We start from the raw sequence: 17,011 nt of genomic DNA, 5'->3' as shown, positions 1-17,011 counted from the left end.
GCTGGGAATTGAACCCAGGACCTTTGGAAGAGCAAGCAGTGCTCTTGACCTCTGAGCCATCTCTCCAGCCCCCCAAGGATTTGTTTTTTAAAGTGAGAAAAGGGTGTCATGCCATGGGAGTAGCAGAAGTTTTTAGTCCCACCTGAAGAAGACAAAGAACTTCTTCCGGTGGGAGCTGGCCTGACGTTGTACTTAAGACACTTCTCTGCTGGACCCTCAGCACTGTCAGGTGTGACCACAGGCTGCCTGCCTTCCCTGCCCATACACAGTGATCCAGCTCATCCTGCACGTCAGAGTTGTCTGTTCTCCTGTAAAGTTTCTGTCCTTTAATCTGCCTTTTGTGTTCCTCATCAGCATGATTCCTCTTTGGCTTATAATGTCTAACTCAAGTGCAGCTCTCAGAATGCTTTCCCTTCCTTTGAACTTACTTGTGCTGTTAGTCTATTCATTAATCATGCACTGTCCTGGGAAGGAATCTCCTGTGTTTTTGAACTGTGCTGTTCAACTCTTACTGGCTTTCTAAAGTGCTTGCATTCCTCCTTTTACCTAAACCTGTTTCCCTTTTCCCTTCAGAACGTCAATGTGGGGCTTTGCCTAAGTCAGTTCTCCTAGAAAGCCATTATTTCCATTTACTTTCTTGTACATTGGTATACCTAAAAAGAAAAAAATTCAACACAGGATTTCTGTGTGGCTCTCTGGCTGTCTGGGAACTTGCTCGGGGTTTGTGGCTCAGGCTGGCCTAGAACTCAGAGATCTGCCTTCCTCTGCCTCTAGAGTGCTGGGATTAAAGGTATGTGCCACCATGCCTGGCTACATATGTACACTTTTTATCCTCCTTTCCTAAGATACCTTGATAGCATTGCTTATCTGTGTTCCTAATCTAATTTTTGCTTCTGTCTCCCCACTGGCGGGGTTTTTTAATGCTTAGGAACAGTTGGCTGACTTGTAGAAATTCTTCAGGGCCTTAATGAGTAAAAACAGTTCATTATATTTCTGAAAAGGTTGGCCAAATCTAGGAGTACAAGCATGCTGCAGAGATGAGCCCCAGGAGTTGGCAGCTTGGAGAGAAATGTGGACTCCAGTAGCTGGGAGCTCTTGGCTTTCTTGAAGTAGTAAACTGCTGACTGGGTTGGGCCTGAAAAGGTGAACATCAATAATGCCTTACTCTGACTTCTTTTCTTCAACAATGTTTCCTCTTGAAAGGGTGGTTTTGAGTTTTGAGTAGTCTTGAAATTCTAGAATATTCTTTCAACTTTTGGTTTCAAAACACTAGGATTGTTTTTCTCCCTCTGAATCAGTGGTATTTTGAAAGCAATCAGCTTGCCATTTGAAAGTAACTTGTAGCTGTGAGTACCAGCTTTCACCCTTACTGATGCTTTCTCCCAGGCACTGAGACCTCTGTAGTTAGCACTCAGTAGTTTTTGACAGTACCCACCTGCTGGTAGTGAGTGAAAAAAAGAAATGGAAAAGGAGGACTTGGCTGCTCCTAGGTATGGCGGAGGAGGTTTATTGTGGATGTGAGGGAGAGCACAGCCAGAGGCAGAGACATCGGAGAGTCCAGATTGAACATGACCCTTAGCCTGACCTTGTAAGGAGCCAGGGGAGGGGAGGGGGGCAAGCCAGGAGAGTAAAGGGTAGACAAGGGCTGAGCAACCGAAATGTCTGGATTATATAGGGAAGAGGCACAGGGGGAGGGCAGGATATGCCAGCCATACCCTGGAACTTACTGTTAAGGACTAAGGGATTCTGGGAGAACATGAATGGTGGCCAGGTCCACTTTGATATGTTAAATAGGCATCTCAGTTAGCCATTTGTCCCTGGTTTGAGACCCTAACAAGTAGCAGAACAGGAGGAACTAGTCTTTGGGTTGTTTAGAAAATGAAGAACTATTTAAGTTATAGTGGGAAAGCTGAGGTTCAGAATACAATCTGTAAAGTCTGCATAGACATATTTTTCTCATCTCTAAAACAGAGGAATTTTAAAAAAATACTAAAGCCTTCTTTCAATCACGGTACCACAAACAAACAACAAACAAAACACAACTAAAACCTCCAGAGTTTTGTCAAGGTTTATCATATGAAGTGGTGTGATGCAGTCTTCCACGAAACAACAAAATGTGTTAGGGAGATATGCTTCCCTTATTTATATAAAGGGAAGGTGTATTAAGATCTCTTAGCATAAGCTCTTTTAGAAGATAGCCTATACCATACACTGTCAGCTTTTGTCTACTAGCTTTATGAGGCCAGGGTTGCCATTTTTGAGCTAGACTTGCTTCTCTTGGCTGGCTTTAACTAGGGCTAGTCCTGTCGTTCAGAGTCACCGAATAGATCACTACTGAGTAAGTGTGTCACTAATAAGTTCAGTTCTCCACTGTGCTGATCTTACAGAGGTGCACCACCATCTAGGGGAGAGGCTGCAGAGAGAGAAAAAGAATTGCAGGCCTCGCCTCCTACCCTTTGAGTCTATTTTCTGAAGTTTTGCTGATGTGAATCCATTGTCTCTCCTGGTGGGTGTGGTTGTGGTGGCAGCCCTGGTGGTGGTTGAGTGAGAAAATGTGTGTGCGCATTTGCACACTTTCATAGCCACACATACTAAATATAATCGTTTTTATAGGGATTAGCACTAAATGCGTGTTTTCAGTTCTAAGTCTTAGTTTATGTAACAACTCTTCTATACTGATTATGTTTTATCACACGATTCAAATAAACTTGTGGATCCTTACCTTGAATGTAGCACATACAAAAGTTAGTGTAATAAATATCTTTTAAGGCTTTGAAATAGTTCTGGCAGTTTAGTGACTTCTACTTTGACAGTGTTGATGCTATTCTTAAAATGGTTTTACAAGTGTTTATATCGTTTCATTATTTCTTCTCACAGGTATCTGGATAATTACTTTATTTTGCAAGTATGTTTAATTGGGTAGAATGGAGGTTTGTCATAGGAAATGAAAAGATGGAAATGCTACTCTGTTTAAAATATATATATTTTTTTCTTGCAAATCTGGTTGTTCCTGGGCATCTAAAAGGGGTTGGCTTCCAGAACTTCCACAGAGCCCCCTAGAGCTATACAACATAAAATCCTTTCTGTAAAATGGCCTAGTATTTATATGCAGCTGATGGATATCCTCCAGTATACTTTAACTCATTGCCGGATCACTTAGAGTTATAATATAGTGATGATATTGTCTAAGTAGTTGTTGCATTGTGTTGCTCTGAGAATGATGACGAGGGAACAAAGTGTGTGTATAGGCAGTCAGATGTGGTTTTTTTCTCCAAATAGGACATTACTGGAGACACCTCAACTTGGAGGAGTATTTTGAGTACTTGGAATAACCTTTCAAATTTAGTTTTTAATCAATGGTCAGCTGAGGGAGACCAGATTCCTCTTATTCCCCAGGGTACTCTTGAGCAGGGAGAAACAAGGAATTTGTAGATAGCAGTACAGAGGAGAGAGACAGTTAGAAAGGGCCTGGGTCCAGCCCCACCGGCCCCTTCTGTCTTCTAAAGGGCTTTTAAAGGAATGAAAGGGGTGGAGCAAAGACCTCCCCCCAGCACAGCCAAGTGCAGACCATCTCAGACACCTGGTGACTGTGCACATGGTCCAGCCATCCCCTGATGCAGCCCTGCTGTGTAAAGCAAGCCCAGATCTCACCAGGTAGCTTATGTGGGCTCCCACAGTCAGGGAAACATAAATGACTGATTTACTTGTGGAATTATGTTCTAATCATCTACAAAGAGGTCATTGGCTCTAGTTTCTTTTTTGCCAGAACTTGAATGAACTTTGGAGACAGTTTTGTGGACAGGTGATTCAGATTGGTAAGGAAAGGATTCTGACAATAATGCCCCTAGCCTGACGTGCTCTTTCCTCTTGCATATGGCTTAAGTCGATTTCCTCTGCCCCACAACAATGTGTGAGTTTGGTTTGCTCTGTGCATACCTTTGTTCCTTGGCCTTTGATATTTGCACAGTGTAGTTAGAGTGAGTACAAAATGCATAGCTCTGTACCAGTAATGTATGGATTGCATTGTGTACTTCCCATCATTGGCTTCTTGGCACACAATAAGGGCAGTGTGGAGAGGCCTACAAGGAGACAGTGATGGTGTTTTATAAAACGCCAGTGGTGTGTGGCGTCCTCTACAATCTGCTGGGTAAGCAGTTGCACAAATTCCTCCACATTGAGAGGTCTCCAGAAATGTCATATTTTGGCTTCAGTAATGAATGCCACAAATAACAGCACAGACACAGGAGACTTTGCTCAATGTCTCAGATTTCAGTCTGCTTTTCTTCAGCTGGGGTCTGCTTTTAAGAGAAGCTTCCCATAAGCTAGTCTGCTAGTTTTTAAGTAAAATATTTTTGAAGACACATCTAAATTATCTTGCTTTTTCAAGCTCCTTTGCTTGTGTCTAATATATTATGCAGTGTCTTCTAAAACAAACAACAAAACCAGAACCAAAAAGATCTGGCCTGGCGAGGTGGCTCAGCCAGTACAGTGCAAGCATGAGGACCTGGAGTTGAACGCCTAGTGTCCACTTACACAATCCCGTGTGGCAGGTGGTGTGTGGAGAAACAGAGATGGGATCCCTGGGACTTGCTGCTGGCCAGCAGTTTAGCTGAACCGGTGAGCTTTGGATTCAGAGACTCGTCTCAAAAAATAAGGTGGAGAATGATGAGGGAGGCACCCAGAGTTGACCTCTGGGACACACGTGTGTGCACCCCTCCTACCAAAGCTGCATTTCCTTGCTGTGTGTGTGCGCGCACACACACAGATACAGACACACAGACACACAGACACACACACACACACACACACACACACACACACACACACACACACACACACACACTTATGCAGATACGTAAAGTGTCTGATTGACACCTGGAAAGTAGATGGGTTCTCCCCCACTGCACCTTTCCCTTCCCTGGTTCTGTATTGCTTAGGTGTATGGGGGAAACAGATTGTTAAGCTTGTTGGAATTGATTAAAACTAAAATTCCTGTTTCAGAGTATGCTTGGTAAGTTTTATGAACCCTTTTTGTGACAGTACTTACGATTGAACCAAGGAACTCATAGATGCTAGACAAGATTCTACCCCTGAGGTAGTGCCCCGTTCCTAATTACATGGTTGTGTTAAGTGCTACATCATTAGAACAGAGACCGAAACAGTTTATGTAAGCGCTAACATAAGAACAGTTATAGAGTAAAGAGATGCTTCAGCTGGCAATATGAAACAACGGCGAAGCTAATGTCTTAAGAAATGTGCAAAGCGTGAAAAATCCAGTTGCCTTGTTTGTATAAATATGGGCGTAGCCTGCTCGTAGGACAAATGTGGAGTGGTTTTCTGCTTGTGTAGTTCTCCAAAGGTGTCTGGAAATGCTCCCATTTACTAAGGAGAAGCTTATGTAGGTTTGTGGCCAGTCTTCTCCCAAACTTATTGGCAGTGTGTGTTTGCTTTCGTCCTTGAATCTGTGGGCCGATAGTCATGAATGAGGCCCCAGGAGACTGTGTATGACTGCCAGCCAGAAAGCCTGCCTTCTAGACTCCACTCTGCCAGACTTTTGGCCTGCACTGATGACGTGAGCCGTGCTGTCCAATATTGTCCCTACTGGTTTAGAGTTCAGCGAAGTGCTACTTGCTGTAGGAGGCATTGAGGTAAGTTACGCCTTTCTTAAAGAACCCAGGCACTGAAAAGCTAAAGTGATTTAGAAGGGAAGAGAAGAGTGAGTGCCAGAGGTATAAAATAAAGTTCTCAAGTCTACAGAGTGAGCGCCAGGACAGCCAGGGACACAGAGAAACCCTCTCAAAAACCAAACCAAACAAACAAACAAAAGTTCTTGAGGAAGAAGGTTGAAATGTTGGGAGACTGGAATAGATTTTATAGGAGATGAGGATGTAGAGGTTTGTTGAGAAGCAGAGGCAGAGTTGACATTTGGAAATCAGTCGAAGAGGCTGGTGAACTGGCTCAGATGGGTTAGGGAACCTGCTGCCAACCCTTACCCCATTTCCGCCTACAAAACCCACCCGGTGCTACAAGTTGTCCTCCCACCTCTGTATGTGCCCTGTGGCACAAAAACATGGTTTTAAAAAATGAAAATAATGGATTTGAGGATCTTCCTTATATGGGACGATAACCCCAAACTGAAATAATAGCCCATGAACCAACTATATATACTTTTTTTTTAATTTTGAAAAAAAAAATTAATTAAAATACAACTAAATAATTTTCTCACTTCCATCTCCTTCCTGCAATGCTTCCCATGTCATCCTCCAACCTTTCTGATACCCTTTAGCCCCACCTACAGCCCCTTTCAAATTTGTGGCCTCTTTTTCTTTGACTATTGCTGGGGTGTGTGGAGGAGATAATTAGTCTTTCCTGAGGATGAGCCCTTAACTGGTTGTCCAGTACCAAGTGGTCAGCCCTGAAATCATATATGTTCAAGCAACTCCGGAAGATGTATCTCTGTATACATACACACAAACGGCTATTTTAGATACAAGTTGTAAAGGAAACTGTCTTTCATTTTGCTTGGTTGGCAGATGTTCCTTCGTGGTCCTTTCATGTAACAGAACTATAATTGTATATAAGAGAACAAACCGATGGCTGGACATAGTTTCCATGAATATAATCCAGCACTCAGGAAGCTGAGGCAGGAGGACCTCAAAACTGAGGCCAACCTGGCCTACGTTCTAAGAACCCTAGCTTGAACAGAGAAGATAAGTTGCTTCCCTAGACAGATGTGTAAGTGTTACACTTTACAGATAGCATTAATTCTAAGCAGACAGGAAAACTGGATCATTTCAACTTCCTGTAACTTCGAAGGAGGTTGAATAAAATAACTGAACCTTTTTAAAATCATATTTAACACCAGCCTTTTTTTTTTTTTAGAACAGCTCACAAAAAGCCCTATACAGGTCTTCTGTGAATCCTCAAATGAAACACCTCAAACATTTATTAATCATGTCACACACTTAATTTAATTCTCTCATTACCATCTTCAAGTGCTTATCAGCAAGGCAGTATTTTTCTTCTCCTATTTATTTTCTGTCCTTGACAGTTGGATAAAATTTCTTGAGATCATTTATATTTTAGTCATCATTGTTTCTCTACTGTCTTAACACAGGATCTGACATCTACTCTTGCTGGATTGGTATATGTTCGCCTTCTAGCTCGGCAAGCTCTGCAGTCATTTGTCCGTGGGGCGGTACCTAGCAGTTAGAACGAATGGCCTGTTCATTGTGAGATGGTTTTCCTTTTCCATCTTACTGTGTCCTGCAGTATCTCTGAGCAGAAATTCACCCTGCCGGCCTTTAATAAACACCCAAAGTGAAAAATAATACCTCTTATATGTCTGTATTCTCTACTTCCTGAAGTCGTGTCCTCCTTTAAGATTCACATGAGATGTCATATTCTTGAGAAAGCCGTGTTTTCTTAGGTACAGTTACTGGTTCTTAGTGCTCCCATAGCACTTGGAGAGTAGAGATTCTGAATGGGAGTTTGGGTTACAACTATGCGCACTCAGTCAGCTTCTTAGTAGCTGCTAAAATGTCTATGTCTTAGGGATGGAAGCCTAGGAGGAGGAACAGCCTGCACATCACACAGTGTTTTGATAATTGTGAGACATGGGCTAAGTCAAAGAACAGCTGGAAGTAGAATTCAGCTATGATTGATCCGGACAGTTTGATGTGTCCTGTCGCTTTAATATGATTCTTATGGAGAGTCGTTAGTCACTGTCTCCATTTTCCAGATAGGAGACTGTGTAGTTTTCCCACTGTCACACTGTCGAGTATCAGAAATGATGTTCACGAAATGTTGAGTGATGGTGAACTGGGTCTGACTCCAGTGCCCAGGCTGGGGCTCAGCATATTAGCACCAGACTGGGGGGCTGGCTTTGTGGGTGTGTTCTTCCTAGTCTTTTAGGATAAATACTGTCCAGTAGAGCATGTCTCTGAGGTAGAAACTAGTGAAGAGATACGAGTTTATAAAAATGGACTTTAAGCCAAGTTGGAGTATGTTTTCCTCTGTGATGTATATATTTATAGACATTGTCTTAGATAATCCTTTCAAATATTCCTAATTTCAAGTACCATAACCAGTGGCTACATATTTTAATTTACTTCATGCTTGCCATATGCTTATGGTATGTTGTATTATTCTCACTCACAATTCTGAAAACTTCAGTTATACATCTTGTTAGAGGTAGTGGTGTATTCCCAGTGTTTCTATATACTGTAAATACGTAAATAATAGAAGCACATGTCTAGTTGAGTAACTTAACTAAATATCATCCACTGATTGTGAATCCACAGTGATGGATGTAGTACATTGCTGTGGTAATTGGTGTGAATTTCTCCTTCTTTCATTTACTACTGACATAATAACCATATTTTAGAAATGTTATTATGAAATATTTAGTAGTAAAAGTACCAGATTCTACTCCCCGAGATTGATCAATTGATTCCCTCTGTCTCTCTCTGTCTTTGTGTGTGTGTGTGTGTGTAATTTCTATGTACGGCATGAATGGACAGGTGCATATTTTGATATTGGGGTGTTCACTGAGCCTTTTATTGGCCCTGTTCTAATCTCACTGGCCATCTAGTTGTGGCATCTGTACATGCCTTGGGGAGGAGAGACATGTCTGACTGAACTCACAGTTGGGATATTCCAAGCTTATGCCTTTGAATTGGAAATGGGTATGCTTTGTCACTGGCTAAATGATGACCCCTTTTTCTGTGGCTTCTTGGAGCTTTTAGATCTCCAAAGAATGAATACTATATTCTCTAGAAAAATAAAAATAAAAGTGTAATTTACAGCCTGGTGTTCTACAAATATCTTGGAAAAACAGTAACAACAATAAATAAACAAATAAAGCCTCAGTGCTGATAGGGTAAGTTGTATGAGTTACATCAGACAGTTTTCATAGGGCAGCATTCTTTTAGGAAATGTCATGAGTCATCTTCAGATTTTGAGGGAAACACTTTGAACATATGTCTTTACTGTGGTTTATATGAGTAGATGAACAGTCAGCATTTTGTTTTTCTACTCTTCTTAGTAATTAATAAGAATAGCAATAAAACAGAATGCATTTAGTTAGGCCTTCATTTTAGAATAATCTTTTGCATTGTTATAACATTTGAAAACAAATACTTTATATGAATTTGTAATAAATCAGTTGTGCTTTTAAGATAATTTTTTAATATATTACTATACAAAAACATTTTATTACGGCTTTTTTTCCTACAAAATTTGTTCTTGTTCCCCCCGCCCCACTCTTCATTCTCTTGTGCTCTTCCAGCCCCAGTGTCTTCCTTTGTCTTTCAGGTCACAGGCATTCTTTCCCTTTCCCAGTCAACATCTCCTGTTTCCCTTTTGTGATCTCCTTTAGAAAAGTGAAGATTTGCTTTGTTTTTCTGCAGAAACGCGCTAAGGGACAAGTGTTATTTGACAGAGTGTGTGAGCACCTCAATCTCCTGGAGAAGGACTACTTTGGACTTCTGTTTCAGGAAAATGCTGAGCAGAAAGTAAGTGATTTCAACTTTGTCTTTTAGAAAGTACTCTATTTTTCTTAATCAGTTAATTTCAGAATAAATTTAACTTTAATTTATATGCTTATTAGGTTCTGACAAATATTTAAAAATTATTATGTGATTATGCTTTTTGGCATTTTGGGTGTATAATGCTTTCTCATAAGCAGATGGAATGGAATGTTTCCTGTCTTAATTGAGATTGAAAATCCTAAGTTTAAAATTATATGAAAACCTTAGCTCTTGAATTCACAGTAGAATCAACTTGTGTAATGAATTGTTGAGAGGAAAGTACTCAAATTAAAAGATTCAGTAGTGGGAAAATGGATGTTCTAACATGAAGCCTATTTTTTTTTTTTTTTTTTTTTTTTGGGATTTTCGAGACAGGGTTTCTCTGCGTAGCTTTGCGCCTTTCCTGGAGCTCACTTGGTAGCCCAGGCTGGCCTCGAACTCACAGAGATCCGCCTGGCTCTGCCTCCCGAGTGCTGGGATTAAAGGCGTGCGCCACCACCGCCCGGCATATTATCTAAGTCATATCCCAATTTTGCCTCATGGTGCTAAATACAGAGGCCAGCCAAGTAGACTCATTTTGCCAACATACAGATGTGCAATCACTTGTGTGGTAGTTAGTTATTGAATAAGCCTGAGCAATAGGGAAGTGTCGGGAGTCCATGAGCCTTGCTTAGATACTTGGAGGAAGTGTTTGTCTTGCTTATGGACTTTAATGGCTTTGTGTGGCAAAGGTACTCATATCTTTGAGTTGGGCTGTTGGGGGCAAAAGAGGCTGTTGGACCAGCACTCTTGGGTTAGGTATGTTTGACCAACCAGTGCGGGATTGACCCTAGTAGTACATCTACCCAATGTTAAAGAGTGTGCTGAGAACATGGCTACTCTTAAGTTTTTCTAGAACGTTAAGCAAGAGCATAGGGTGGTCTGTGATCTGAAGCTCATACTAGTTTCATTGAACTGAAGAGATTTTCAGTTTCCCAGGTTAACTAAGGACGGAAATGTTAACCCTTCTGGCAGGACAAGGGCTAGCTGTAGTTGTCGGCGTTATTAGGGAAGGGCTTTCCTCTCGTGCTTCACTTCCACAGTGTCTAGAATTGGCATGGTGAGAAGGTGCTGACGTGGGGGTGAAGAATGTAAGTTTGTCCAGAGTTGTACCCTACAGAGGAAGCCTGTTCAGTCTGATAGGTTGTTGCTGTGGAGCATTCTGCGTTAGGATGTATAGGCACTCAGTTACAGTGAAAGAGGGTTCTGTCTAACGTCAGGCATTCATATCTCAGTCAATAGAACACAGTGGCCATTAGAGGAAGCATAGTGTGCATTTTGTAATTTGCCTGCACAGTATCATTGTTTGTATTTACATATCTCAGTAATGAAATAAAGGGTTTTAGTTTTAAGTATGATAATTATATGCAAATTAAATTTTCTCAACTTGCTCAGTTTTAAATCCCTGATATGTAATTTGTGGTTTAATTCTACCTTTAGACTAAAGACAAATTGCATGCCTGCTTGTTGAATAGTATGTGTTTTTATTAGAACTGTTTAGAATACTCTCCTCAGAAGTAATAACATACTTCACTAAATAAGCTAAGTGCCTTTTAAGGCAGTAAATTACAAGTTGGTCTTGGTAATGGTTCCAATCATGTGCTTGTCTGTTGCTCTTCAAAGCTCCAAAAGAGAAAGTGCTGGGAACTTGGCAGTTATATCTTTTTCTTGAATTGTCTATTGGTAGATTCATAAGAATGTGTAATTTTTGTAAAATATAAATACAGTTTAGTATGTTGTAAATGGTTTGTTAGTACAAACAAGATAAACAACATTAGGAAATTATTTCTGGAACATGCCTTTTGAACAAGATAGTACCTAGTAGGAATTACTATTTTTTATTTAAACTTTTAATAGACGTGTCTAGTCTATATCTAACACCTGAACTTCTGATCCATATACCCAGCTGTCTTCGGAACACTCCTGTTCTAAAAGCCAACTTTATCTTCCCCTTAAATGCCACCTGTCCCTGAAGGCTTGTTCTGGACTCTTATTTCTCCTTCCCACTGCGAATAGCCAGGTGTCTGGGCTTCCCTTATTTTAGAGCTGTCTCCTGCTTCCAGTTGAATTTCCTGCATCTTGTGGCAGGAGCTTCCTCCCCTTCTTAGTGCCGTCTCACAGTGGCTGACATTCAGTGCATGCCCGAGTCCGCCTCCCGAGTGGGCCTTGCCAGTCTATCTCTCTGCTCACACATAGGATGCTGCATTGGCAATTTCTTCCTTTTAGTATTCGAATACCTGCCTTTTCTAAGAGCTACCTAAATGTCCTACTGTGAGAGTTCCCTCTCCCCTGGGGTGGGCTGCCTCCTGCCATCCTCCGTTATCAACATACCGAGTACAAACCTTATTTGTACTCTAGGTTTTCTCCTCAGGACTCTGATTGTATCTGAAAGTCGGATGATGAAGTCTAGCGAGATGGAGAGCCATGCAGGGACAAGATCCAGGGTTTGACTGTGGAAGAGGATGATGGCCAAGGTCTGGGAGGGGAGAGCTGTTATGGAGGATAATGAGATAAGAAGGGGGCTGGGGTATAGCTCTGAGGTGGACAGTTTGGCCTCTTCCCTCTAAGAGTATGTAAGGCTGGCCTGTGGTGGGCTTACTGGAGCATCCTCATTGAGAGAAAGATGCCAGTGATGGAGAGGAGTCCAGCATTCCTCATTTAACTTTGTGGTTAGTGTTTTCCTATGAAATGTCAGATGAAAATGCCTGTAAAATTAGATGAACACTCTTTTAGTACTAAAGCTTTAACTAAAGCTTCAAGAACATACAGAGAGGTGTCCTTCATGATGCACCCACTTTTCAGGACATGAATGCTCAATTATAGTTGAGTATAATAAATTACATATTTATGTGACTATAAGTTTCATATTACATAGCTTTTTAGATGCCTTACTGTTTATATATAACAATATGTATAGGCAAAATCCAGTCCTCAAATTCATTTAAAGAACTTTCCTTCTCCCCAGTATAAATGTATATGATTTTTTTTTTGTTTTTTTGCAGAAAATTATTATGGTTATATTAGTTAACTTCGTCAGTCGTACTTTGACGTTCTTGGGGTTTGCGTTGTAGGAGGTAGGGGTGTGTGTTTCTTTGTTGTGTGTGCACCAAGCCCATGCCTGACCACTTTGCTAGACTCCCAGCTCTCAGGTTCCCTCTCTTGGTAAGTGTTACGTGGTTTTAAAGAAGTTCCAGGTGCTTACTTCAGCCTTTTGTAAAGTGGAAGTCAGGCAGGGCTGTAAATATTTTATATAACAGTTTGTCATGAGGGAAAAATCTAAACTGTCTTTGGTTTTAGTGTAATATTGTATCTCTCAGTTGTGACACTGAGTTGGAAGCCTTTCAGTTCATTTTGATTATGAAATTGTGACATTGTTAGTGTTCAACTGTTCAGCGTCTGTTGAAAAGTCTCATAAATTTTGCTATAGAAAATGTTAAAGGTATAGAGAATCAAGCAACTTGTTATTCTTTTATACGGAATTACAAGTCTATGTAGTTTTGGTATTCAAGTGAATTCATCATTAAAGTTACTTAACTCTCTTTAAAGAGAAAAGTAGTATTAAATTTTTGTTGTTAGTAGAGTTCAGCTTTTGGCCCAGGCATTATATAAGTCATTTTGTTATGTCATATTTCAAGAAGTACTTGTTAGAAGTGTAGTTGATACCCAAACTTGGTTTATGCAGATTAAAGCATTGTCTAATAGCCAGAGTACATCTTCCCAGAAGCAGAACTAAAAGCTCATAGTTAACTCTTTGCACATATAAACTAACTTTTACCAAGATTCTCTATTCATTTCATTTAAACTTTATAGTTGTCCATTCTCTAGATGTGTAGTAAGTGTTACTGTGGCATGGAAAGCCTGTAACTTTCCTGTTGGCACCAGCATTTCTGTAGACTTTTGTTGGTTAAATGTGTATAGTAAAGGGCATCTCGTTCAGCATTATATATTCTTGTAGAAGAGTGGAGATTTAAGACAAAACTACTCTCAGCCTTTCATCGTTTGCTACTACATGGTGGATTTGTTTGAAATGGTTAAATTCTCATACCTGGCCAACCTGAGGCTTCCTGAAAATAATGAAGACATAGGCAAACTTCGGTTGGGAGTGAGGGAATCAAACTCTGAGATCTTCAGATCCAGCCTGAAGAGTAGTATGAGACTGGAAAGTAGTAGGCTTTTGTTTTAGTCAGGTGGATGTTGTGCGTTCTAGTTTGCTGTGGAGGAAATTAAGACTTCCTGGGGACAAGAAATGTTCTTAAGACATAGAATTGGTGGTAAGTGGGAGTTTGACTCCACATATTTCTAAGCCCAAAGTCTGTGTTTGTGGTTACGTTAGCCAAGGCTTTCACACAGTAAGGATACATCCTAATGTTTCCTGAGGGAGAGCGTGCATGTTTACGCTGGTGTTCTTCAGTGTGTCCGCTTGCCACCATCTTTAACCTTTATTCACTGATGCCATTTTCCATGTTTTTGATGTGTCTTATGTGTCGTTCATCTTTTTCAATCCAGAGAAATTGATTTTTACGATGTTATTTTTTGTTTGCTAAGTATGGTGGGTGGTACACACATGTAATTTCCCAGCACTTGGGAAGGTGAAGCAGGAAGGCTGGGAGGTCCAAGACCAACTTGTACTATATAGTGAGACTCTGCCTTAAGAATCAAAACAAAACAGCAAAAGTGGTTTATGCTTATTTATGTGTAATTAGTAATCCAGAGAAATACTTAGGTTTCATTATGATGTTGTACTAAAACATTTTTAATTTTTGCTTGAGAATTTTATGATACTAGACAAATTATATACAGTCATAATCTAAGTACTCAAAGATAACTGGTTTGTTTTGTTTTGTTTTGTTTTTTTAGAGATAGGGTTTCTCTGTGTAGTTTTGGTGCCTGTCCTGGATCTCGCTCTGTAGACCAGGCTGGCCTCAAACTCATAGAGATTTATCTGGCTCTGCCTCCCAAGTGCTGGGTTTAAAGGCGTGCACCACCACCACCCTGCAAAGATAACTATTCAAAAAAAAATGTGTAATCATTTATGATGACTACATCATGGATAGGAAGGAAGTGGAATTGGACAGGTAACAGTAAACAGGTATTGATTTTTTAATAGCTAATGTTAATTACCTAAAAATGCCTATTCATGCCTGTGCACAGCTGTATTCTCAGAGAGTGGACAAGACCTGCCTCCTTGGGAGGAATGGAGCTCGCAGAGTGGAAGTCAGTGTGGTTAGGAAAGGAAACCAGGTAGGCACATGGAAAGAGTGACTTCTGATGCTTCGTCCTACCGTGGAAACCGCCCTGTGGTTTCCTGGTAAGGATCTTGAAGTACTGGGTAGTTTTTATTGCCATTTTGATACAACCTAGAGTCACTTGGGAAGAGGGAACCTCAGTTGAACTGCCAAGATCAGAATGGCCCATGGCCATTAGTCTTGTCTTTTTGTCTTGATTGATGGTTGACAAGGGAAGGCCCAACCCACTGTGGGCAGGAGGTGTGAGCTATTTAAGAAAGCTAGCTGAGAATAAACCAATGAGAGAGCCAGAGAGCAAGCCATAAGCAGTATTGCTCCATGGTCTCTGCTTTGGGTCTTGCTTGAGTTCCTGCTCTGACTTCCCTCAATGATGGATTATGACTTTATAAGTGAAAACCATGTAAACACTTGCCTCCCCCAAGCTGCTTTTGTCAATGTTTTTAGCTTAGCAACAGAAAAGCAAACCAGAACAGATCTGGCATGAGAAGCCCCAGCAGCCTTCACTGTGTCTTGGCAGGCAGTGTTGTGGGAAGTGGCCTAAGGGTGACAGTCTCAGTTCGTCTTGCCAGCTAGTCACCCGTGAATGTCTAGGTCTGCAAACTTCTCTCTCTGCTCACTATGATCAGGTGATTTGGAGGGATTAGTGCTTCAGGTGGGATGGAAGGTGTGGTAGCTGGGACCTGGGGTCACTCTCTGGGGTTACAGAAGAGGACGTTGCTTTCCACCCTGCATTCCTGGAAAACGGGCACCTTGGGCTTCTCTTTCTCAGGCATCTGTGTGAGCTTTTCCTTAAGGAGACTGAGGTTTGGGAGCTCTGTCTCTGAGACCAGCAAGTGCTCCCTTAATGTTTTCTCTGTGCTGGTGATGTGAGGGATGTTGTCATTTGGGTCCGCACTAGTAGTCTCTGACTCCATTTTTCTTTGTGTGGTTGTGACTTGCTTGTTTTCAGCCCCACACATTGAACCCTCCTTCATCTCTCCCCAGCCTCAGTTCAGCCTGGGCTAGAAGCTGAATGATGGGCTTTTCTTGGTCTTGTGCACTTAACATAGTTGCCATTTGTGAGCCAACTATGTGTAAGACAGCAGCTGCAGGGTGAGGAAGCTGAATGCTGTACTTTTTTCTAAGTGGCGAAAATAGAGCTGCTTCCTACCATGGCACTAGAGGTGCAGGGTCCCACTGGCCCCTCACATCACTGCACCATGCAGCTGGGACACCAGGAACAATGAAACTGGACCATGCTCTGGAGGCTCTTTAATGAGAGCTTTGAATGTGACCAGTGTTAGGACAGAGACACATATACCTTGGACCCTTGCTGCCGGAGTTGAGGCTGTGGATGGTGTAGTAAAATCTGAGGGCTGCTTTCACAGGGTGCTGTTGTTAATACTTTTTAGTGTTTGTCATGTTCTGTTGCATCATTTCAAAGAATTGATAGATAATTACTTCCCATGTAACAACACACACTTTATTCTTCCTGCATGGGAATAAATTGTATTTAAATGCAGGTGTTATAATACATTATTTGAGATACTTGTTAAAAACCAGACTGACTTGCTGTACAGTCAGTTGTTTGAGTCAGTGTGTTGGATTTCAAAAGATGTATGTGTTCTGCATTAGGAGGTGAGTGAATTTCTTATGGCTTAACAGTAGGGTGGAAAAAATACAAGTACAAATTTTTGAAAATTTGTGGGAACTGTTTGCTTTACAGTTTGAAAGATTTACGATCATTAGGTGGTTCAGAATTGGTGTTTTTTTTTTCTTTAAAAGACTAATAAAAAAAAAAACCCAATTTTTTTTTCTGTTAGCCTTCTCAAAAAAGAGAAATGAGAGGCAAATGGAAGGATGTTCCTTGCTTAGAATTGTGTTTTCTAACTTCAAATGAAGAAGAAAGGAGAAAAGGAAGAAAGGATGTTAAGACCAGGAAGGAAAACACTGTCACTAATCTGGTGTTATCGTTCCCTAGCATGGAAGAGCTGTCGTGGCAGGAGGCTAAGGAGGCGGGGGTGGGGGTGGGGGGATGTGAAGACATTGGCTCTAGAGGTTGAAATGACTGCTTTGGATCAGGGCATGTACACTCTGAGCCAGCAGTTCCCAACCCAAAGGTATCCTTCTTAAGTAAAAGTGAACTGTGAACAGCTGATTATTTCAGTGTCTGAGAGTGATTTGTGAGCAGCTCTCTGTAGTAAAGATTATATAGGT

At 41.1% G+C, this 17,011-nt stretch overlaps 1 protein-coding gene across 50 annotated transcripts in view; it reads left to right on the top strand.

Moving 5' to 3' along the window:
* The window catches only part of Epb41l2 (erythrocyte membrane protein band 4.1 like 2), a 175,533-nt gene that overhangs the window by 98,909 nt on the left and 59,613 nt on the right, over window positions 1-17,011 (top strand). For all 50 annotated transcript variants that reach the window (XM_076552590.1, XM_076552614.1, XM_076552612.1 and 47 more), the window contains one exon: window positions 9,411-9,515. In XM_076552590.1, the coding sequence (XP_076408705.1) occupies window positions 9,411-9,515 (105 nt within the window). The remainder of the gene's footprint in view (window positions 1-9,410; window positions 9,516-17,011) is intronic.

The sequence above is a fragment of the Peromyscus maniculatus genome, chromosome 16 (genome assembly GCF_049852395.1).
Source record: "Peromyscus maniculatus bairdii isolate BWxNUB_F1_BW_parent chromosome 16, HU_Pman_BW_mat_3.1, whole genome shotgun sequence".
In the NCBI taxonomy this organism is placed as follows: domain Eukaryota; kingdom Metazoa; phylum Chordata; class Mammalia; order Rodentia; family Cricetidae; genus Peromyscus; species Peromyscus maniculatus.
This window is presented reverse-complemented; position numbering and strand designations above follow the sequence as displayed.